Here is an 18,981-nt window from a genome sequence, read left to right as displayed (position 1 = left end):
CTGGAAGGAGGTTGATACATGATTTTGTAAATAAAAATCTAAAAACCGTGGTGTTCCTTTGTTTTTTTGCCCTATTTTTGCTGAAAAAAAGCTGCTGTTTTGTGAAGGCCTCAGAGACTTGCTAGAGAAAATTAGAACAAACAGAAAACACCTGTGTGAGGCAATGATGATGATCCTTTATGACTGAGAGAAACTAGACTGAGAGAAGTATCCTGGAGAAGGCCAAGCTGGTACCAAGAAAGTAAACAGCATCTGACCCGCCTGGAGATGCTCTCTATCCTGTCCCATCATAAGACGCCACCCAACCTACAGACCTTCCTCTGTTGGGTCCCCTTTCTTGATTTCTTCCAAACTTTCCGTCCTGTCCAGTGACTGAGAAATCCAAAATATGCGTGAGAACCATGAGTTTACCTTTCCAGAGAGAGAGAGAGGGAGATCGTTTTGGTAAGGTAAATCTGTCAGCTAAAGAAAACCTAAACGTTCATTCTCCAACCCTTTCGAATTCCCCTTTAAGTATTTCAATTTCATGTTTGTTTATCTCATGTTATATTACTGGAAGTGTTAATAGTTTAATGATTGATTTTTTTGTGACCGGATGCATTATAATAATTCTATTTACAGGTGAAGTTAATATTGTGATTTTGAGAAAAAATATATTTGTATAGTATATTCTTTTCATCTTTTCATGCAATTCCCTGGAAAAGAGAATTTAACCTTCAGGCAAACTGATTTTAGACAGAAAGATAGCTTGAGACTAACGAAATTAATGATTTTACTGAATGAGTGATTTCTTATATGTACTGATGCTACCCATGCAAAATACACAGCTTTAGTTGGGAGATATTTATCCAGCTAACCTCACCTCACAACAAATGTGAAAGTTCAAGTCATATGAACGTTTTGGCAAGGCACTGCAAGTATTTAGAGACACAGATGTTTAAACCAACAGATACACATTACCCTGTGTGCCATTCAAAGAGACAACTGACATACACAATAAAAATAACATTGTATAACTGCCCTTTCCTTTTTTCCCCAGATTCTATCCCAAATGACCCCTCAGACCATTACTGAGATCGACACCCTGCTGGGAAATAAACCACACTCAAAGAAAGAGACGCGTGCTTAAAGATACAAAATAAACAGTGACGGGTGATGTTTCATGACAAGAAAACCTTGGGAAACTTCGCTTCTTGCTCTGCTGTATACTCAAATTGCATGTTCTCCGCAAACATTATGCTTCCAGTCTGTGCGCATACCCATGTTGGCGCACAAATTTGTATCATATACAACAAAAAAGAAAATCTCGCTCAGCTGTGAAAAAAAAGGATCATATATTGCTCACTGTCAATTGTTCGCAGACTTCATAGAACAAGAGTGAGAAGCTTCTGCTGTTCACAGAAACCGAGAAAGGTTTGCAAGCGTTCAGCTGCAGTCAAAGCACAGGAAATGGCCCACAGTGGAAAATAAATCCCACCTCTTTTCTTAAATTCAACATTGCTGGTTAAATGGTGCTTTCACTGGACATTTGAGTCTGCCCTCCCTTGCAGCAGCCTGTTGTTCTGTGTGATGTTTAGGAGCCAGCAGCCAGAGAGCCAAAGGTTAGTGTGTCTAGCTGAACATTTCCCATCATGTGCATGTGACTGGTCTGCAACACTCACTGCTTCACAGGGTTGGGAACAATGAGTTACTTGTGTTGTGAAAAACAAACAAAACCATCAGTCTAGTTTTAAAAAAGGATCTGATCTCATAAGTATTGTGCAGTATAAAGAAAAGGCTGAATTAACCATTTAGTTTGGCTAGCAAAGGTCACTTTAAAAAAATGAAAACAGGTATTATTAGTGGGTGCAGTTTAGAAAGACTTTCCCAACCCTGCTGCTTTCCCGGCAGTCTTTTTGCCTCCTCTGTTTGTAAACTGTGCGCATGTCCCTTTAAGAGAGAATTAGCCCTAACCGGGCGTAAATGTGGCATGGCTTTTACGGCTTATGTAGATTTGCAGTGCCCTTGTAAGCCATTATTTTTATTTATTTTTTTTATTCGAATAGTCCTGGAGTTTGATCCAGTACCCCTGCTGCTGGGGTCTTACTTTAAATAGGCCCAGCTATCCTGGAACACAGCCGTATCCATCTGATGTAAACCCTTTGTATTGTCTTAAACTGTACAGGCAAATGCCAACGAAAAGTGTCAATAATGTAAAGACTGTTGCTGTACTTAAAGAAAAGGTTTGAGACAGTAGGAGAGAGTGGGACGGTCACATAGCTTTGGACACACTGTGGTGAAACTGTACTTTTGCAATCATAGGAAAAAAGTTTATTTACCATGATACAAGGAGCTCCAGGGTAAGAATTAGCAAATGTATTTTTTGTTTTGTTTTGTCTTTCTCTTTTTGTTTTGAAATTCAAAATATAGCTTCTTTGCTCATACAGTATCTCTGTAAGTACTCCTTCTGTGTCAGTCTACCCTTTGATTCTTACACACTTACATGATTTCTTTGCAGTTTTTCTTACATAGTTACAAATTTTGAGAATAATTCAGCAGAATAATGATCCAAATGCTAGGGCCGTATACAAGTAGAAGTGATTTTCCAGACATAAAATCATTGTTCTTCCGTGGCCATCTTATTGTTTAGACCTAAATCCTGTAGAAAAACTTTAGGGTGAGATGAAGAGAGGAGAGCATATAAGAGAGACCAGAACTCATGTGGGGGATGTACAAATTATTAAACCGGTCTACCAGGGAGGATGCTAAAAGGATGAACCACAATCAAGCAAATATTTAGATTCTGATTTGCTTCATAGGCACATTCTCCCCAAAACCCTGATATATATTTGTTATATTATAAACTGAAAAAAATGTCTTGCAGGGTGAAGGATTTAAAGTAAAACCTTCCTTTAATAAGTTTCTGTGGCAGTAATGGTCTTCATTCATTAGTAGCTGGACAGGAAGAAGGGTAGAGAGAGAAGGGGAAGGTATGCAGTAAATAACCCAAAGCCAGGAAGCGAACCCAGGACAGCTACACCTGCTCTATCATTGAGCTACTTGACGTCCCACTAAAGCCTTGATTAATAACTTTTAAATTTATTTTTTAAACAATAGCAAGCTGTGGGCTGTGGACCGTCATAAATAAAATATTTCAGATTCTTTAGACACTTTTCTAGGCAAAAGAAACACCTGCAGCTTTTCTGCTTGTTCTTAACTTGAGCTAACTGAAGCAGGCTGATAACATTCAGAGCACAGTGCATTCCTCTGCTGCTTATCAAATCTGGTTGCTCCATTTTTGCCCTCACTGAGACTCAGGCTTTGGTTGTAGCTGCAGAACTAACTGAAATAATCCCATGACTCTGTCTGAGTCTTTGTTAAATGTTTCAGATGAAAGAATCAGACAGAAAGCAGCTAAGATATTAGAAAATCCTGCCTATTAATTAAAGTGTTACCAGGTTTTTTCTTTTTCACCTCAGGGATTTTAATTCTTGAAAGATAAATTTCATCAGTTAGGTAGTTTTCCTACACATTTCTAGTTCTAATATTCATAAAAAAAAAAAAAACAATATTGTCCAGGATAAATTAAAATATATTTTCCAATCTCCAAAAAAATACTGAGGTGGAAAAAACTTAATTACCTGCCACAGACCATCAGTTATGCAACAATGAAAAATTGGGACACAATGTTCAGAAAACGTGACTTAGGTTAATCGATCTCTCTAAATTGCCCTTAGGTGTGAATCAGTGTGTGCATGGTTGTTTGTCCTGTATGTCTCTGTGTTGCCCTGCGATGGATTGGCGACCTGCCCAGGGTGTACCCTGCCTCTCGCCTGTAGACTGCTGGAGATAGGCACCAGCTCCCCCGTGACCCACTATGGAATAAACGGTATAGAAGATGAATGAATGATTGAACATTATGGTTTCTTTCACAGATGCTGGCTTTAGCTGGAAATTTACTGGAAACATGTCGTGTAATTTTAGTATCATAAACTACTGAAATGCAGTAATCCTTAGATGGTATATTTCCTATATCCTAACTGATTGATTTCAATGCAATTAATCTATTCAATTTGTTGGATGGAGCATGTTAGCTAACCCTAGCATGTCACCAAACATCAACTATTTACTATGCTAACATTAACATCTTAGCTATAACATTAACATGCTAACATAACATTAACATCTTAGCTATAAATAAGGCAACTTTATCTACTGTGCCAAAGTAAGTCAGTAAAAGCATCTCAAAAATTTAAATTTCATCAAAAAATTTATTTCAGTTATTAAAAACGTTCAACTCATATTTCTTATAAATTAATTACACTCAGTCATATATTTAAAGCATTTATGTCTGTTATATTGGGTCATTATGGCATACAGCCAATGAAAACCAAAAATTCAGTTTCTCATAAAACTATGACATAAGACTAATAACATTATTATTAAACACAGTTATGAGAAGGCTAATGAAACAGTAAACAGTAACTGAAACCCTCCACAAGGATATTCCACAAAAGGTCATTGGTAAAGAAGCTGGCTGTTCAAAGCGCTGTACCCAAGCATAATAATGGAAAATTAGGTGGAAGGAACTCAGTACAAAAATGTGCACAAGCCATAATGAATCTTTATAATATAGTATATAGAGTTTCCCTTTTTATACTCATTTACTAAAATAAACAAACTTTTTGATGATATTCTAAGTCAATAAAATGTAACTGAATGCCAGACTTAGCTAACTTGCTACATATAGCATGTTGGCTAATAAAAGCTAACTCTACCATATGCCCACACATAACATACATGATATTGACCGATACACTAAAAGTCACAGAGTTGGATGCATCGTAATGTTATAGAAGACTTGACTAAGGAAAATGGGGTTTATCACACTGCATTTTGTCATCGGATTAATAAAATATAGGGCGACCGCATACATTCCTAATATCATACAGTCCTAAAATATTGGCTACTTACCTGTTCACCGACAATAAACTTAAGACTCTGTTTCATCATCAGCGCTTTCCTTTTTTACAGTGAACTGATTTTTTTGTTGCCATTGCTTAATTTTTTAGAAATATGTTGACATAAAATCGTAAATGAGCATTTATTCCCCCAACAACACATTCCTGAGTTAAAGCATTTTGTTATGTTTGTCTATAATACAGAACCCTAGGCAGCTGGCATCAGTGAGAACTATGATCTTGTTTTTTTTTCAGAAGGTTGGGATTGTATTACCAGCCTCTTCGAATGTTAAAAAGAGTACAAATATATTATAATAGTGTAATTATATAAATGATAAATATATGTAATTGAATTATAAATATACAGTGCCTTGTACAAGTATTCACACTGCTTGAACCTTTTCACAATTTGTCAAGTTACAACCACAAACTGTAATGTTCATTATCAGGTTTTATGTAACAGGCAAACACAAGTTGTAAATAAATGTGAAGAAGAAAGGTAAGTCAATACCTAAAGAACTACATTTGACTACAATTACAGCCCCAAAACGTTTGGTGTATGTTTCTACCTGTTTTGAACATCTGGAAGCCGACATTTCTGCCCCTTCTCCTTTGCAAACTACTTAATTATTGGACGGTGATGGAGGTCTTTGAATATTAATTTTCAATTCTTGTTACAGCTTCTCTATTGGATTGAGGTCTGGGCTTTAACTGGGCCATTCTAGTACATAAGTGCATTTTGATCTAAACTATTCCATTAAAGGTCTGTCTGTATGTTTAGGGTTGTTGTCTTACTGGAAGGTGAATATCTGTCCCAGTCTCAAGTCTTTTGTAGCCCCAACAAGTCTTCTTCCAGGATCTCTTGTTTTTAGGATCTCTTCATCCATCATTCCATCAACTCTGACCAGAGTCTCTGTCCATTCGGATGATAAACCTTCCCACAGCATTATGCTACCACCACCACGTTTTACAGTGGGGATGGTGTGTTCAGGGCGATGCACAGGGTTAGTTTATTGTCATACACAGCGTTTTGAATGTAGGCCAAAACGATCAATTTTAGTCTAATTTGACGAGAACATCTATATTTACAGTGTTCCCTATATGGCTTGTAGCAAACTGCAAACAGTCGTTTTTTGGCTTTCTTTAGGCCAATCATCCAGAAAATCTCCCCCAGAGTCACCACAAGCCCCTTGGCTGCTTCTCTGATAAATGCTCTCCTTGCCTGGCCTGTTAGTCTTTTTAGGTTTGCAGCTGAGCCATACTTTTTTATTTCAGGTAATGGATTGAACAATATAAGATGTTCAAAGTTTTGGATATTACTTTTTAATCTGATCATGCTTTAAACTTCTTGTCATACACACAAATGGACTCTGATTACTAATTAGTTGACTTCTGAAATGAATTGGTTGCACTGAATTTTATTTCGAAGTATCAGGGTAATTAAAGGGGGTAAGATATAAAAGCATGTCACACTTTTCATTCATTTTTATTATTTTATCTTTACCAAGTATCATTTTCTGCCTCTTTAAAATATGCACAACTTTGTACTGGTGTTGTCGTCGTCGTCTTCCGCTTTATCTGGGACCGGGTCGCGGGGGCAGCAGACTCAACAGAGACGCCCAGACGTCCCTCTCTCCAGACACCTCCTCCAGTTCCTCCAGGGGGAGCCCAAGGCGTTCCCAGGCCAGCCGAGAGACATAGTCCCTCCAGCGTGTCCTGGGCCGTCCCCTGGGCCTCCTCCCGGTGGGACGTGCCTGGAACACCTCCCAAGGAAGGCGTCCAGGAGGCATTCGGTATAGATGCCCGAGCCACCTCAACTGGCTCCTCTCGATGTGGAGGAGCAGCGGCTCTACTCCGAGCCCCTCCCGGATGGCCGAGCTCCTCACCCTATCTCTAAGGGAGTGCCCGGCCACCCTACGGAGGAAGCTCATTTCAGCCGCTTGTATCCGGGATCTCGTTCTTTCGGTCATGACCCAAAGTTCATGGCCATAAGTGAGGGTAGGAACGTAGACCGACCAGTAAATTGAGAGCTTTGCTTTTCGGCTCAGCTCTCTCTTCACCACAATGGACCGGCACAGCGCCCCCATTACTGTGGCAGCCGCACCGATCCGTCTGTCGATCTCCCGCTCCATTCTTCCCTCACTCGTGAACAAGACCCCGAGATACTTAAACTCCTCCACTTGAGGCAGGAACTCCCCTCCAACCTGAAGAGGACAAGCCACCCTTTTCCGGTCGAGTATCATGGCCTCGGACTTGGAGGAGCTGATCCTCATCCCAGCCGCTTCACACTCGGCTGCGAACCGCCACAGCGCATGCTGTAGGTCTTGGCTAGAGGGGGCCAGCAGGACCACGTCATCTGCAAAAAGAAGAGACGAAATCCACTGGTCCCCAAACCCGACCCCCTCCGGCCCTTGGCTGCGTCTAGAAATCCTGTCCATAAAAGTTATGAACAGGACCGGTGACAAAGGGCAGCCCTGCCGGAGTCCAACATGCACTGGGAACAGGTCCGACTTAGTGCCGGCAATGCGGACCAAACTCCTGCTCCGCTCGTACAGGGACCGGATGGCCCCTAGTAAAGGGCCCCCGATTCCATACTCCTGGAGCACCCCGCACAGGGCATCACGAGGGACACAGTCGAATGCCTTCTCCAGGTCCACAAAACACATGTGAACCGGTTGGGCAAACTCCCATGAACCCTCGAGCACCCTGTAGAGGGTGTAGAACTGGTCCAGTGTTCCACGGCCGGGACGAAAACCACACTGCTCCTCCTGAAGCCGAGGTTCGACTATCGGTCGGGCTCTCCTCTCCAATACCCTGGCGTAGGCCTTACCAGGGAGGCTGAAGAGTGTGATCCCCCTGTAGTTGGAACACACCCTCCGGTCTGGGGGACCACCACCCCAGTCTGCCAGTCCAGAGGCACTGTCCTCGACCGCCACGCAATGTTGAAGAGACGTGTCAACCATGACAGCCCTACAACATCCAGAGACTTGAGGTACTCATGGCGGATCTCATCCACCCCCGAAGCCCTGCCACCGCGGAGCTTTTTAACCACCTCGGTGACTTCAGCCTGGGTGATGAAAGAGTCCGACCCCGAGTCCCCAGCCTCTGTTTCCACCACGGAATGCGTGATGGCAGGATTGAGGAGATCCTCGAAGTACTCCTTCCACCGCCCGATAATGTCCTCAGTCGAGGTCAGCAGTCTCCCGCCCCCACTGTAAACAGTGTTGGCGAAGCACTGCTTCCCCCTCCTGAGGCGACGGACGGTTTGCCAGAATCGCTTCGAGGCCAACCGGTAGTCCTTCTCCATGGCCTCACTGAACTCCTCCCAGGCCCGTGTTTTTGCCTCTGCCACAGCCCGGGCCGCAGCACGCTTGGCCTCACGGTACCCGTTAGACGCCTCAGGAGTCCCACAAGCCAACCACAGCCGATAGGACTCCTTCTTCAGCTTAACAGCATCCCTTACTGCCGGTGTCCACCACCGGGTTCTGGGATTGCCGCCGCGACAGGCACCGCAGACCTTACGGCCACAGCTACGGGCAGCAGCATCGACAATAGATGCGGAGAACATGGTCCACTCGGACTCTATGTCTCCAACATCCCCCGGGATCTGGTAGAAGCTCTCCTGGAGGTGGGAGTTGAATACATCCCAGGCCAAGGGCTCCGCCAGACGTTCCCAGCAGACCCTCACTATGCGCTTGGGCCTGCCAAGTCTGACTGGCTTTCTCCTCCTCCAGCGGATCCAACTCACCACCAGGTGATGATCAGTGGACAGCTCAGCCCCTCTCTTCACCCGAGTGTCCAAAACATGCGGCCGAAGATCTAATGATACGACAACAAAGTCGATCATCGACCTCCTGCCTAGGGTGTCCTGGTGCCAAGTCCACTGATGGACACCCTTATGTTTGAACATGGTGTTCGTTATGGACAATCCGTGACTAGCACAGAAGTCCAGTAACAAAACACCACTCGGATTCAGATCGGGGAGGCCATTCCTCCCGATCACGCCTCTCCAGGTGTCACTGTCGTTCCCCACGTGGGCGTTGAAGTCCCCCAGCAGAATAATGGAGTCCCCGGGAGGGGCACTATCCAGCACCCCCGACAGGGACGCCAAGAAGGCCGGGTACTCTGCACTGCCACTCGGCCCGTAGGCTGAAATTATAGTCAGAGACCTCTCCCCAACCCGAAGGCGCAGGGATACGACCCTCTCATCCACTGGGGTAAACCCCAACACGAGACGGCTGAGCTGGGGGGCAATAAGCAAACCCACACCAGCCCGCCGCCTCTCCCCGTGGGCCACTCCAGAGTAGAACAGAGTCCAACCCCTCTCAAGGAAATGGGAGAACCCTCACGGTTCCCCCTGCAGGTGGTGGGCCCACTGGGGGATGGCCTCGCGTCTCTCGTTCGGGCTTGGCCCGGCCGGGTCCCGCGAGGAGCAACCCGGCCACCAGGCACTCTCCGACGAGTCCCGACCCCAGGCCTGGCTCCAGGGTGGGACCCCGACTCCGCTGTACCGGGCGACGTCACGTGCCTCGATATTTTTTTCTTCATGAGGGAATCTTGAACCACTCTTTGTCTGACCCATCACCTAGAGCCTGTTTGCCATGGGAGACCCTACCAGGGGCATTTAGGCCCCAGACAACATAGCCTCTAGGATCATTTGAGCACTCAAACCCCTCCACCACGTTAAGGTGGTGGTTCAAGGACTTTGTACTGGTGTATCACATAAAATCAAAATGTCTTCATTACAGTATTTGGTTGTAATTTGACAACATGTTAAATATTTCAAGGGATATTACTACTTTTGCAAAACAATTGATTGAAGTAAAAATGTGAATAATTGGTTTACATTTAAATACACATTCTGAACTATTTCAAATCACTATTTTTATTTTTGTTTCCATAAGTTTCAGATCTTAGCTAATTTGGAATCAGGTTTGTATGTGAGGCATTTTGCTTTGCTTAAAGACTGCAGTCGTTACAAATAGACTTATATACAAATAGCACTTCCAAGAAACATTGATAGTCATTAGTTTGAGTTTAAATTAAACAGTGACTGTCTTCCTGCCCCCCTTACATCATCAAAAATGCCAAAAGCTCTTCCTCATGTGAGCCGCGGCGACCCTGAAATGGACGATGCACCAAACGTACCAAAGCGGTGTGTCCAGCAGTGTCTGTGCCCCTCCCTGCTGGGACGCACACATGCTTACTGCAAACAAAAAACATCTGGGACGCCAACACTTACAAGCCTCTCTGTCACTGGGATTCCCAGTGCCATCAGAGCAGCAGATGAAGCATATGTGCTGAGAAAATGATGACTCCCTCACCGCCTAACAACATTGGAGCCAAACAGGTTTTGTTGCCACGTAAATCATCCTTTACATGAGGAATGAGGTTGGACAATTTGAGAAAAAAAACATCGAAGAAGCAGGCGGTCAGCTGATGAGCACATCTGAGATCTACAAGCTCCCACATCTAATAAACCGCTCTTCTTACACCTTAGGTGTTTTTTTTCTGCCATGTAAGGGCTTAGATTTGTGACAAGTCAGGGTAATGAAATCCAAAGCAGATTGCAGCTACTGCTCTCAACCTGAGGGCACAGACATCTATTCTGTAATTTTCTTAGAACTGCATGTTTTGGAGGCTGATAAACCAAGCTGAGTGAGCTTGAATTTACCCCATTTGTAGTAAAAGAAAGACCTGCTCTCTGGAATCACAGACCTCTATTCTACTTCTTTGCTTTTGTTTAAATTAAAACTGCAAATGATGATGAGGTTCTTACATGTGGTCTCCAATTTCTTACAAGTAAACACATCAATACGTAAGACCACCTCACTTTATGTGGGCAATGAACTGGAAACTGTTAAGAGTAACATCAAAATTACTCCTTGAGCTTTTATAGAGGAATTATCATTACAATACAAATCTTCCTTCATGCCATCAAGATGCAAATTCACAATTTCATTGAAAAACAATTTCTTCATATATGCACAGAAGGCTTTGAGGTAATTTGTCAGAAAATGAATATCCATATTCAGTCTGTCTTATATGCTTGTGCTTGTCCTTAATTCGTCCCTAAAGCCTGCACATCTGCTGAATCCTATTCAACTCCCCAGACAGCTTTATAACACAAGTCTCCAGCATCATCTGAGCAGTTCTCAGCTTCTGTTCACAGCTGAGGGGATGAAACACTCCCTTGAACAAAAATGGCATCTATATCTGCTTTTAAAACAATTTACCAATTTTTTTCATGTCAGCATTTTATAGTTTTCGAAACTCAATGTGTGTACAGTCCATTTAGGACGGACGGACGGTTGGACAGGTTTCAGTTTATTCTATCTGTCCATGAATGGACGGATTATGGAAACACATTTCTTACATATTCTGTTTTCTTTTTCCATACTTACTCATTTGTGTAAGTAGGTAGAGGTTTCAAGAAGATTAACCCACTTTTATCAAACTAAAACACATATCCCTAACCTGTATATGATTTTTTTACTAAACAACAAAGTGCATGTGGTCAATTTGAATCACTGGCTGACTGGTGCTTCAGTATCACCAGCAGCTGTAAGGTTTTACTGGTTTTCAAAGCAATTTCTATCACTATTGCAATGTAATCAAGAAAACAAATGGACAAATTATGAACCAAGTCATTGGAAGTTACTTTTATTTTTTACTAAAATACAGGTTTCATGCAGGTTTTTTCACTTTCCACAACAGCCAGTAGGAATACAACAAAACAACCATGAGGCATTTTGCCTCACAACAATAGGCAAATGAGATGTTAAAGTCGGTACAGTAGTTTGTTTTGTGCAAATTCTGAGTGGCTCCCACAAACAGTGAGTCTCCATCTGCTGTAACAAGTTTTTACCCCAGAGTACCAAGCTTATTGAATCTGCATCACAGTCTTGCACATATTTACTAATTCTGTCTGGAAATACAGGCCTGTTCACGAAATAATGTTAAATGTGCAAGGAATTAAAAAAGAATATTGCTTTGCAAATAAATATTAAAGCTCAATAAATATATTATTTATCTGATGAGTGTACATGTTCAAATAATAAATACAGAACATTTTTTTGCAGTTTACCGTTCTGCTGTTGTAATAGTCACCACAGCTGCAAACATGAGAAGTGTTTAAGTTTTTGGCAAAAAAAAAAAGTTATGTTTGATATTTGCCTTTTTGGCACCATAATAAAAAAGCAGCACTTAACTGTTCTATGTTGAATTTAAAGACGTAGAAGCTTTTCCCTGTCAGTCATAACCACGCAAAATCTGAGTTAAAAGCAGTTTGTTGTCAAGAATAATTAGCATAACTTTAAAAATAATGATTGGAATCATATTTTATTCCAAATCACCTTTGTAATGACAAGGAACTGGCAAATAAAACTGTTGATTTTTTTTACTTATTCTGATGAAACATAGACAGCTGCTAACCAATTAAAAGTACATGGATGGTTTATTCCAATTATTGGAATTTGACCCAGACTTAACTGTATGGTTGCTGCTATACATAACATTGCCTTTAGGAAAAAAAATCATCCATACACAGTATTATATTTTCACAGTCCTCTTGGCCTCTGAAGTTTATCCAATAACTTTGTTTTAACAATCGCCAGAATATCAAGATGATGTTGGCTTAAAAAAAAATCTGAATAAAATGCATCACTATGAAGTACTTTATGCTTTGGGACCAGGAAGAGGCTGTAAAAAAGCATGTAAGGTGTTCATTGCTCATGTTTGGATGCTTCGATCTTTATTCTAGTTAAATTCATGGTCTTCGTTTGTGGTGCGGCCAAACGTTCAGCAAGCTGTTGGTCTACATTATGACATGTAAACCTTTGCATGTCTAATGCTGAAAATATTAATCCCAAAATATTAATACCAACAAAACCCTTCTGTTACCAATATTGCAAGCTGAAAACTCTTACTAGATGTGTTAAAAGCCCTTAATTAAATGGTTGTTATAGAGACTTGGTGACTTTTCCTTATTTTTTTACTTCTCTTTCTGGGAAGCAAAAATTTGGGTTGTTTGTCACAGTTCTAGCTATTGTAGACATCAATCTAAAAAACATAAAGTGTAAAATAGAAAAAACAAATACTTCAGTTACATTTATGTAAAGGAATTGTTTGGGTGGCAATAATTTCATTGTCATTATAGGAAGAATTTAAATTGTATTTTCTAAAATATCTTAGTTGTTGCAATAAAAAATAATTATTGGTGCGTTTGTTTTGCCCTTTGAGAGTCAGAGCTTGGAGGCGGAAATGAAGTCACACCTGAGTTAAGAAAGATTGCGCAGGGGAACTTTCACTACATTTCTTTTTGCAACGCAGCTACATTGGATACTAAACTTGGGCCTGCTCAATTTTCCCAGTTTTAATTCCGAATTCAAGAGACGTTTTGTTGGATTTCCAACTGGGAACTCAAAAAAACAGAAAAATAGAAATGCATGCAATTAGATTCTAATCTGTTTATACGATTAGATTGTATTGGTTTGATCTGTTTATATATTTCTGGATTTTAATTTCAATAATTTGTTGTTTTAGAGCCTTGAGATAATATTTGGGATAAAATTGCTGCTATATAAATAAACTAAATTGAACTGAAAGTCCATCTTGAAGGTACTGATAAAAGATGACTTTTTACCCATTGTTTACCAGGTGTACCAATAAGTGTGGAGGGAGCTCTAAATGCCTGGGCAACATATAATGTTCTGCATCTGTTTGCAGACAAAACTGTAGTGACTACATTTTCTAAACCCTGTCTAACCACTCACCTAATCCGGTTTCTACTAAAACATGATGTCTTTAACTCGCATATAAACAGTCTATTATTACTGTGCAGAACAGCTAAAACTATAAAAAGCATTTAATCATATTTTTGCTCAAAAACTAGTCTCATTCTTTTAGGGTAAATTACTGGAAATCAGTTTTATCTCAGTGCAAATGAAGCACCAAAAAAAAAAAACGTTCTGCATATTTGAGCAGTTCTTCACTAGGTTCCTGTAAACTTCAGGATACAGTTTCAAATGCTTACAGGGCAAATATATTTTAGAGTTAACGAGGTATAGTGAATAAATAAATCATAACTGGCTTTTGTCACTGTCTTTCAAAGCAGATTAAGTACATTTAAAAGCACTTTTTGACAACTACAAAGCCTTTGAAGACACGTCTGTCTCAAAAAACAGAAAGTAAGCACCACATATGGATGATGACGTGATATCCAGATCCGTGGCGTTAGATGGACTACATAAGACAGGGACTGCGTTCTTGATATTAAAAAAAAATAATAATACCAATTTTACCAGTGCATGTCGAACGGATGCGTGACCTCTTACTGGGAACACTAAAAGACAATGGAGCAGGGACTTTTACTAAAGTGACCCTATGTGCAGGAAATGTACCAAAAACTACTCTCCCCAAACGATCCTCTGGCATGTTTATCCACGATAATTAGCTTCAGCTGTCTGAGACAAATGTACAAGCATTTGCCGCAGCTCCGGTCGGCCTGTCTATCAGTATTTTAACTTCTCTTCCCTATGTGTACCATTAGCTTCAAGTAATTTGTATTCATGGACAAATAATGTGAATTGGCAGAAACTGACAGCAGTGACAATTCACTGCTGTGGAAAATTACGAGCCTACTGGTCTCACCAGAGAGCACTTTTTAATCTTTAGTTAGGCTACTGGTTTGTAGGGTTGCCAAGCTACAGCTCTCAGAAAGCATCTTCCGCAACGAATTAATGGGCATATATATCAAATTCGAGTTGGTAGCCATTGTGTTATGCACAGCGTTGCAAACATAACAGCATCACTTACTGGTAATTATCCGCTGCTTCCTCAGCTGCCATGTGCTCAATGTCTATCTTCCCTGCTTTTTTAAATTTATTATTATTATTAATTTTTATTTATTTATATTTCTTTACTTCCGTCAAGCAAATGAAAATAATTATCATGAGCTACAAGCCTGAACACATTTTAAAAGGCAGAATTGTATCAAAAAGATGATATATGCCCTTTAAAATTACACAGCATACATCATTCTCCAAGTGAAGACTGGATCCAAGAGACCAGTTGCTTGAGCTGCTTTAAACATAAAATAAAATAAAAAGATTCATAGCGGTATGTTTGGTCTCTTCATTAATGAACTCTATGTTAGATGTCCATGTTAAATTTCCCCTTCCCTGTTTTATCGACAGCTTTATGGCACTTACTGTGACCTTCACAGGCGGAGCACTAACGATGCTGCTCTACAGCTTCCATATAAAACGATACAGTAGAAGGCATATGTGAATTAGAGTACACTAAATGTAAAGGAGAGGATTTTAGGGTGGGAAATCAGTGGACTAGTTTGCAAGGCATCCTATGATCTTCATAAGAAAATAAAGAGGTAGGCTAATTCTGCTGTGCCGCTTCAATAAGATGCTGAAACGGCTTTGAAGCGATCACCAAACATGCCACATACAATAGTTGCTTAAAAAAATGACACTTCAACACAGCATGCTTAAAATCAACCACATGACCAATTTAAAATAACCTATTTCTAATATATGCACCTGCAAAATTATAATAAGATTTAGTTTACTAAAGGAGGCAAGAAAACACATGACTCATGCATGCATCACTATCTCCAGAATGTAAAACAGTAGTAAACACAGATAAATGTTACAGCACATTAACAGTGTTCTGCTTGGATTGCTTCTGGTTGTGGGATGATAAAAGGAGAGCTTCATTCAACCCAAATTCAGACCATCTTTTTATCTTTCTTATCGCCTGTCTGCATGACATCATTGAGGGAAAAGGTCATGAATGCAATTTGTTCCAGTTCACTTTCTTTCCCACACTCCATCAGGCAGGAGAACTGATCCTTGTCCACATTGTAGGCCAGGTCCGAGTAACCGCTCGGCCCCCTGTGGATGATCCTGGGCCGGTCCCACCCAGACGAGTGCAGGGGGGATCGGTTCAAGTATACGCCCATGTCCCGTCGATCGGACTTGTTGGTCGGGTGCATGAATAGGAGCCAGGTTTGAGTGTCTGGCGAAAGGAGGGACGTTCCGCAGGCTTTGCTCTCGGTGTCGTCGTTGGGGACGAACTCGGGTGCAGGGAAGCCGATGACGCTGCCCTGGCACCCCGAGGGTTGCTCGACGAGCTCCCTGGCCATGTGGGGTTTATCAAAATAGAGGCCACTGTTTTCACTCAGGGCCTCGCATCTGTGGCCCCCAGTGTGTCGGGCGTTGCAGTACAGGTGACTCCTGCCCTCGTGGTCGATGATTTCTGCCATTTCACATTCACATGACTTCTTTCGGAGCATCTTACCAAGACGCCACGTCTGGCCAAAGTCCTCGCTGTATATCGACAGCGCACGTGGGTAGACCGTAAAGGGAATGGGATAGGAGCAGCATCTATACGGGACATGGTAGGCATAAGCAGGCACGATCAACCTGCCGTTCTCCAACTGAATGCCATGGCCGGGCCCCACAGCAAAAGTAGCCCATTTGTGTGCGGCTTCCCCGATCACGAGCTCCGTTAAGTCCGTTGCTTGACTCCAGGTGTGCCCGTCATCAATGCTGCTCACACAGCAAAGACGGGCCTTGTTCTTACCTGTCACGATCTGCTTTATCTCTGTGGTGTGTCCCCATATGCAGACGAAAAACAAGAAGAGCGTCTTGCTGTTTTTCTCATACACAGGGCAGGGATTCATCGTGCGGTGGTTTGGCAGAAATGCAGTTGAAAGCTCCTGGCTTGAGGTCCACTGAAGAAAAAAAACAAAAAAAAAACAGCATTAGTTAAGAGCAAGACGCACCGACAGGTGTTACAGTGTATGCAGAAGTTTTTCACGTTTTGGCACATAACACTCCTAAACGGGATTTTAAAGGGATTTAATGGGGTAGACCAACCCACATCAGAACATAAACTGTATGTGAAGCAGAAAGCACATTTTTATTTGCAAAATGTTTGGTAAACAAAAAACAGGAAAGTTTAACATGCTGCAGTATGCAACCCCGTTTTACTCTGATAATTCTAATTAAAGTCCAGTGTAAGTGATTCCATTCAGAAGTAATTAAAAAAATTCCACGTTTATGTAATGTTAGTATAAATAAAGCTGTTATATGAAGGCCTCGGATGTTTGGTCTAGAACGTTAGTAAACAACTAACAGAGAACTGTTCAGATGTTCCAAATATGGAAAGAGCATGGCACTACTGTATACCTACGAAGGTATGACATCCATCTAAGTTCAGCCAAGGAAACCATTAATCAGACAAAACAGCCAAGAACCCCATCTTAACTCTGGAGGAGCTGTAGAGAGCCACAACTCAGCCGGTAGAAATTGTAAATAATTGAATCTAACCAATTTGCTCCTTATGCAAAACCTGCAAGAAGGAAGCCACTGGTAATAGAAAGTCATAAGAAGTCCAGTTTGGACAGAAGCCATTTAGGGGAGAGAAATCTCCTGTGGAAAAACGTGCTTAAAATTGAAGGTGCCTTGATCCAATAAGACCAAAACGGAACTATCTACATGCAAAGCTATATGTGTGGTGGAAAACTGAGACTGCACATCACATTTATCCCCACACTGACAAATAATGGAGATAGCAACATGCTGTGGGGATGATTTCCTTTAGCAAAACTGGAGAGAGTTGATGAAAAGATGAATTGAGCTAAAAACAGGCCGATACAGCAAGAAAACTTGTTAGGAGGTTGCAAAGAACTTTAGACTCCACCTTTTAACAGCAAGACACTAAACACACAGCCAGAACGACGATAGGCTAATCTTGATCTAATCTTGGCCTAATCAAAGTCCAGAAATCAATCCCATGGAGAATTTGTGGCTACATTTGAAAATTACTGACCTCCATACAATCTGAGTTTAAGCAATTTTAAAGTGTAAAATAATTTGAAAACCATTTATCATTTTCCTTTGACTTCACAAGTATGCACTAATTTGTGATCTATCATATCAAAAGTTTGTCTTTGTAATGTAAGACTCATCTTGTATGCATACTCTTGGAAGACACTACATTAATATTAACAGAGGTGTAAAAAACCTGAACAGATCCGTCCTCTTGGAGCAATCCTCTTCTCATAACCAAAAGTTTGGCGTCATGGTCATGACAGGAGGTTCTTTTCTCTGCAATTGCGAGGAATGTGTGACAGTGCCTCAGGTAGAGCAGAGCTGGAATCCTGTATGTGATCCCATCTGATTCCCTCTCAAACAAAGTTGTTTTAGGGGGCTCCTCGACGCTCACACTCTTCGATGATTTGTTCCCCATGGCGGATGAGAGCTCCTGCAACAGAAACATTACACACACACACACACACACACACACACACACACACACACACACACACAAGCAGAGGTTTGTTTTATAATCTTGCTGTAATAACCTTTGACAGAAGCTCAGCCTCACAGGAAGACTTCACACTCCAATGCCTCTTCACACACATAGACCAGACCGTGCACACCACGCATACAGCAGAGACCTCACCTTTACCTGTCACTCTTGACCTGCCTCTATCCTCGGCTCCGCGTTACACAGTCCATTTGGATGCGAAACCAGGAACCTCTATGTTCACGACACTAATGCTGGAAGTTCATGCAGAAACGAAGATGACAACGACACGAGAGATGCATGGACCTTCCCTTCCGGGTTCGAGCTTGCTCTCTACTGAACGTGACGCCGAGTTTAAATAGATGCGTCAGTTTTACAGTTTCTGTTCATTTTGTGAACGGAGTTGAGGTGACGTTTAAACGTTGATAACAGTGACAACATAACCGCCATCGATGCCTCAATGGTACGGGTTGTCAGTTGTGATTTGAAGCCACTAAACTGAGCAATATAAAAAAAATAAAAACTGCATCAAAGAGGAAATTTAACTTGTTAACTTATCAGATCGGATGCTACACTCTTCACGTTAGGTTGACGTGGCAGGGTCCCATCTTACAGATGCAGCTACTCTTTGATCAGTTTTTCTTTCGCCTGTCAACCGCTTTTGTTAGCGCCACCTGCTGGATAAGAGGACTTGTTCTCCCCTTTCACTCAG

General features: G+C 41.7%; 2 protein-coding genes across 4 annotated transcripts in view; one reads left to right on the top strand and one right to left on the bottom strand.

Annotated features, from left to right (window-relative positions):
• LOC124876109 (voltage-gated potassium channel subunit beta-2-like) overlaps positions 1 to 4,991 on the top strand; it is a 38,372-nt gene extending 33,381 nt beyond the window's left edge. For both annotated transcript variants that reach the window (XM_047378620.1, XM_047378621.1), the window contains exon 14: positions 1,040 to 4,991. In XM_047378620.1, coding sequence (XP_047234576.1) covers positions 1,040 to 1,129 — 90 coding nt within the window. In that variant the 3' untranslated portion in view covers positions 1,130 to 4,991. The remainder of the gene's footprint in view (positions 1 to 1,039) is intronic.
• Positions 4,992 to 11,587: 6,596 nt separating this feature from the next.
• On the bottom strand, positions 11,588 to 18,826 carry LOC124876110 (sialidase-3-like). 2 transcript variants are annotated; one of them, XM_047378622.1, is made up of 3 exons: positions 18,426 to 18,826; positions 17,985 to 18,224; positions 11,588 to 16,689 (listed from the first exon to the last, which is right to left on the bottom strand). In XM_047378622.1, exons 2-3 carry the CDS (start codon positions 18,207 to 18,209, stop codon positions 15,682 to 15,684), a joined length of 1,233 nt encoding a protein of 410 aa, XP_047234578.1. In that variant the 5' UTR covers positions 18,210 to 18,224; positions 18,426 to 18,826; the 3' UTR covers positions 11,588 to 15,681. The 2 variants fall into 2 exon arrangements, with proteins under 2 accessions (XP_047234578.1, XP_047234579.1); XM_047378623.1 differs by having other exon boundaries at positions 18,432 to 18,826.
• Between the last annotated feature and the right edge of the window lie 155 nt (positions 18,827 to 18,981).

Source organism: Girardinichthys multiradiatus, chromosome 11 (assembly GCF_021462225.1).
Source record: "Girardinichthys multiradiatus isolate DD_20200921_A chromosome 11, DD_fGirMul_XY1, whole genome shotgun sequence".
NCBI lineage: Eukaryota > Metazoa > Chordata > Actinopteri > Cyprinodontiformes > Goodeidae > Girardinichthys > Girardinichthys multiradiatus.
Note: the sequence above shows the minus strand (reverse complement) of the source record. Positions and strands in the feature narration are given on the sequence as shown.